The 1,979-nt window shown below is 34.1% G+C and overlaps 1 protein-coding gene across 1 annotated transcript; it reads right to left on the reverse strand.

Moving 5' to 3' along the window:
* Positions 1-790: 790 nt before the first annotated feature.
* Positions 791-1,675, reverse strand: LOTGIDRAFT_174891 (hypothetical protein; the record flags this gene model as incomplete). The annotated part of the gene is made up of 1 exon (XM_009054754.1): positions 791-1,675. The coding sequence occupies one exon, from the start codon at positions 1,673-1,675 to the stop codon at positions 791-793; it is 885 nt and encodes a 294-aa protein (XP_009053002.1).
* Positions 1,676-1,979: the final 304 nt, after the last annotated feature.

Here is a 1,979-nt window from a genome sequence, read left to right on the forward strand (position 1 = left end):
CTATGTCATTGTCAGAAACAAGAATTTGGCATAATGTGTCTTTGTTTATGATCTAAACGTCTTCAATTAAGGGTAATATCACCACATATAAATAACAATGGAGTAATTAAAAGCACAAAAGGCAAAAATAGTAAAAGTAAAAGTAGAGAAACCAACAAAATTCACAAACAAAAGCATTTTCAAGATCTGCGATCAGAGATCGTTGAATTATTAACTAAAATTAGTCTTGCATCCACAATTTGGAAGTAACAATAGATTTAATGGTCGTAATAGAAACAGGATATAATAATTAAATAGTAAAACCTGTTTGCTTATTTTAAATGATATGAAGAAGCTATTATTCAGGATATCTCAATAAAATTTCAAACACTGATTTGGTTTAATAACCATGAAGATTATAGATATGGCTTTGACAAAAGCAAATGCATTTAAAGCGGGTACATAAAGCTAAAATGCTGTTGTTGAACACACATCTGTCGGCAGCAAAAGGTTGGGGTTGTTTTCGAAGTTGCGAAAAAACGCCACAAGTTATCTCTTTTAAATCTTAATTACGATTAAAATTTTCTTATTTTGATTCATGGAATAACATCGAACACAATTAAGTCAGAAAAACCGAAAGAATAAATACAAACATTTTCGATATGGTTCTCTTTTGAATTCGAATCTTAAAAATTTGAGCTGTTTATTCATTATAAAACTGTAATGGTCTTTGGGAAAATTTACCCACGTCTATTACACAACAAAGAGCTAAGCGGTTAGATATGTCTTTTTGATTTGTTAAGGTTATTCATTATTCCCGATTACCATTGAAATCAGTGCTGCCATGGCTAAACTGTGACATCATTAAATCCGAAGTTGCAACAAAATATTGTGTCGGTGACGGAAGTTGCGTATGCGCATGCTCCAACTCGAACCTTAAAGCTGAAGGTTCGAACGGTGCAGTTGGCTGTAAGGGGAGATCAGGATATATTCTGGACGGAGAATCATTTTGGTTAATAGGTTTGATCATATCTCGACAAATATTGGTACAAATGTGACTTCTGAAAACATTCTTGATTCCTTTCTCACCAGAATCACATTCGCCATAATTCTTTTTCATCGAATGAATTGTTGGTGTTTTCAATCGGCAAATACTTTCATCTTGTTCACCTTCTAGGCCACAGACCACTAATTGTCCACTTGTCACGTGATATGTCCAGTGCATAAACGCTGTAAGAATGGGAGGGCAGTGTTTGAAGACGTGACCATGTTTATCAATAAAGGTGACGAAATGTTTCCCAACATTTTCTTCCATCAAAACCCATTCGCTTTTGAAAATCTTACGATGAGAATTCAGAAGACTGTTGGATAAAGATACGTCATCGATTATTGCATTTAAAATCGACGAGAATTCGATATGTTGAAAGTGATAACGTTTGTTAAATTCCTGAGATAGTTCGCGCGCTTTTTGATTTTTGCACATCTCATTTCTGCACATTAATTCCGTTCCTAGTGCTTTTTTGAAAATTTTGATGAGAACAATTTCACCTCTTCGTGGTCCTTTACCATTAAGAATTCCTCCAAACACCTTCTTTCTATCGCCTTTTGAGCATGACATTGGATCAAAACTGGTCCAATAGCGGCAGCCATCTTGGTCTGGTCCTGATGACAGAGTTGTGTTGGATAAGGAAAACATGGTTGACGTCTGAACGGGAAGCAGACTTGATTATATTAGCTCATTCGATGTCTGACCTGAAATAAGAAATGAAGTTGTCAATAATAACAGTTTTTGTTTTTCAGTTTTCAGATCTAGAAAATTCCTTGGCAATCGAGAGTAAAGCCAGTTTTGTTCGGAATTGTATATTATATAAATTACATGTAATGCTTATATCTAAAGATATGCTTTAATCTACAGGATTTTCACTGCAAGTTTTCCTAAAAATGCAAGTTTCTATATCATTTTTGATCATCTCTATAAATAGCAAAAACACTTTTTTACG

This window comes from Lottia gigantea (assembly GCF_000327385.1).
Source record: "Lottia gigantea unplaced genomic scaffold LOTGIsca_223, whole genome shotgun sequence".
Taxonomy (NCBI): Eukaryota; Metazoa; Mollusca; class Gastropoda; family Lottiidae; genus Lottia; species Lottia gigantea.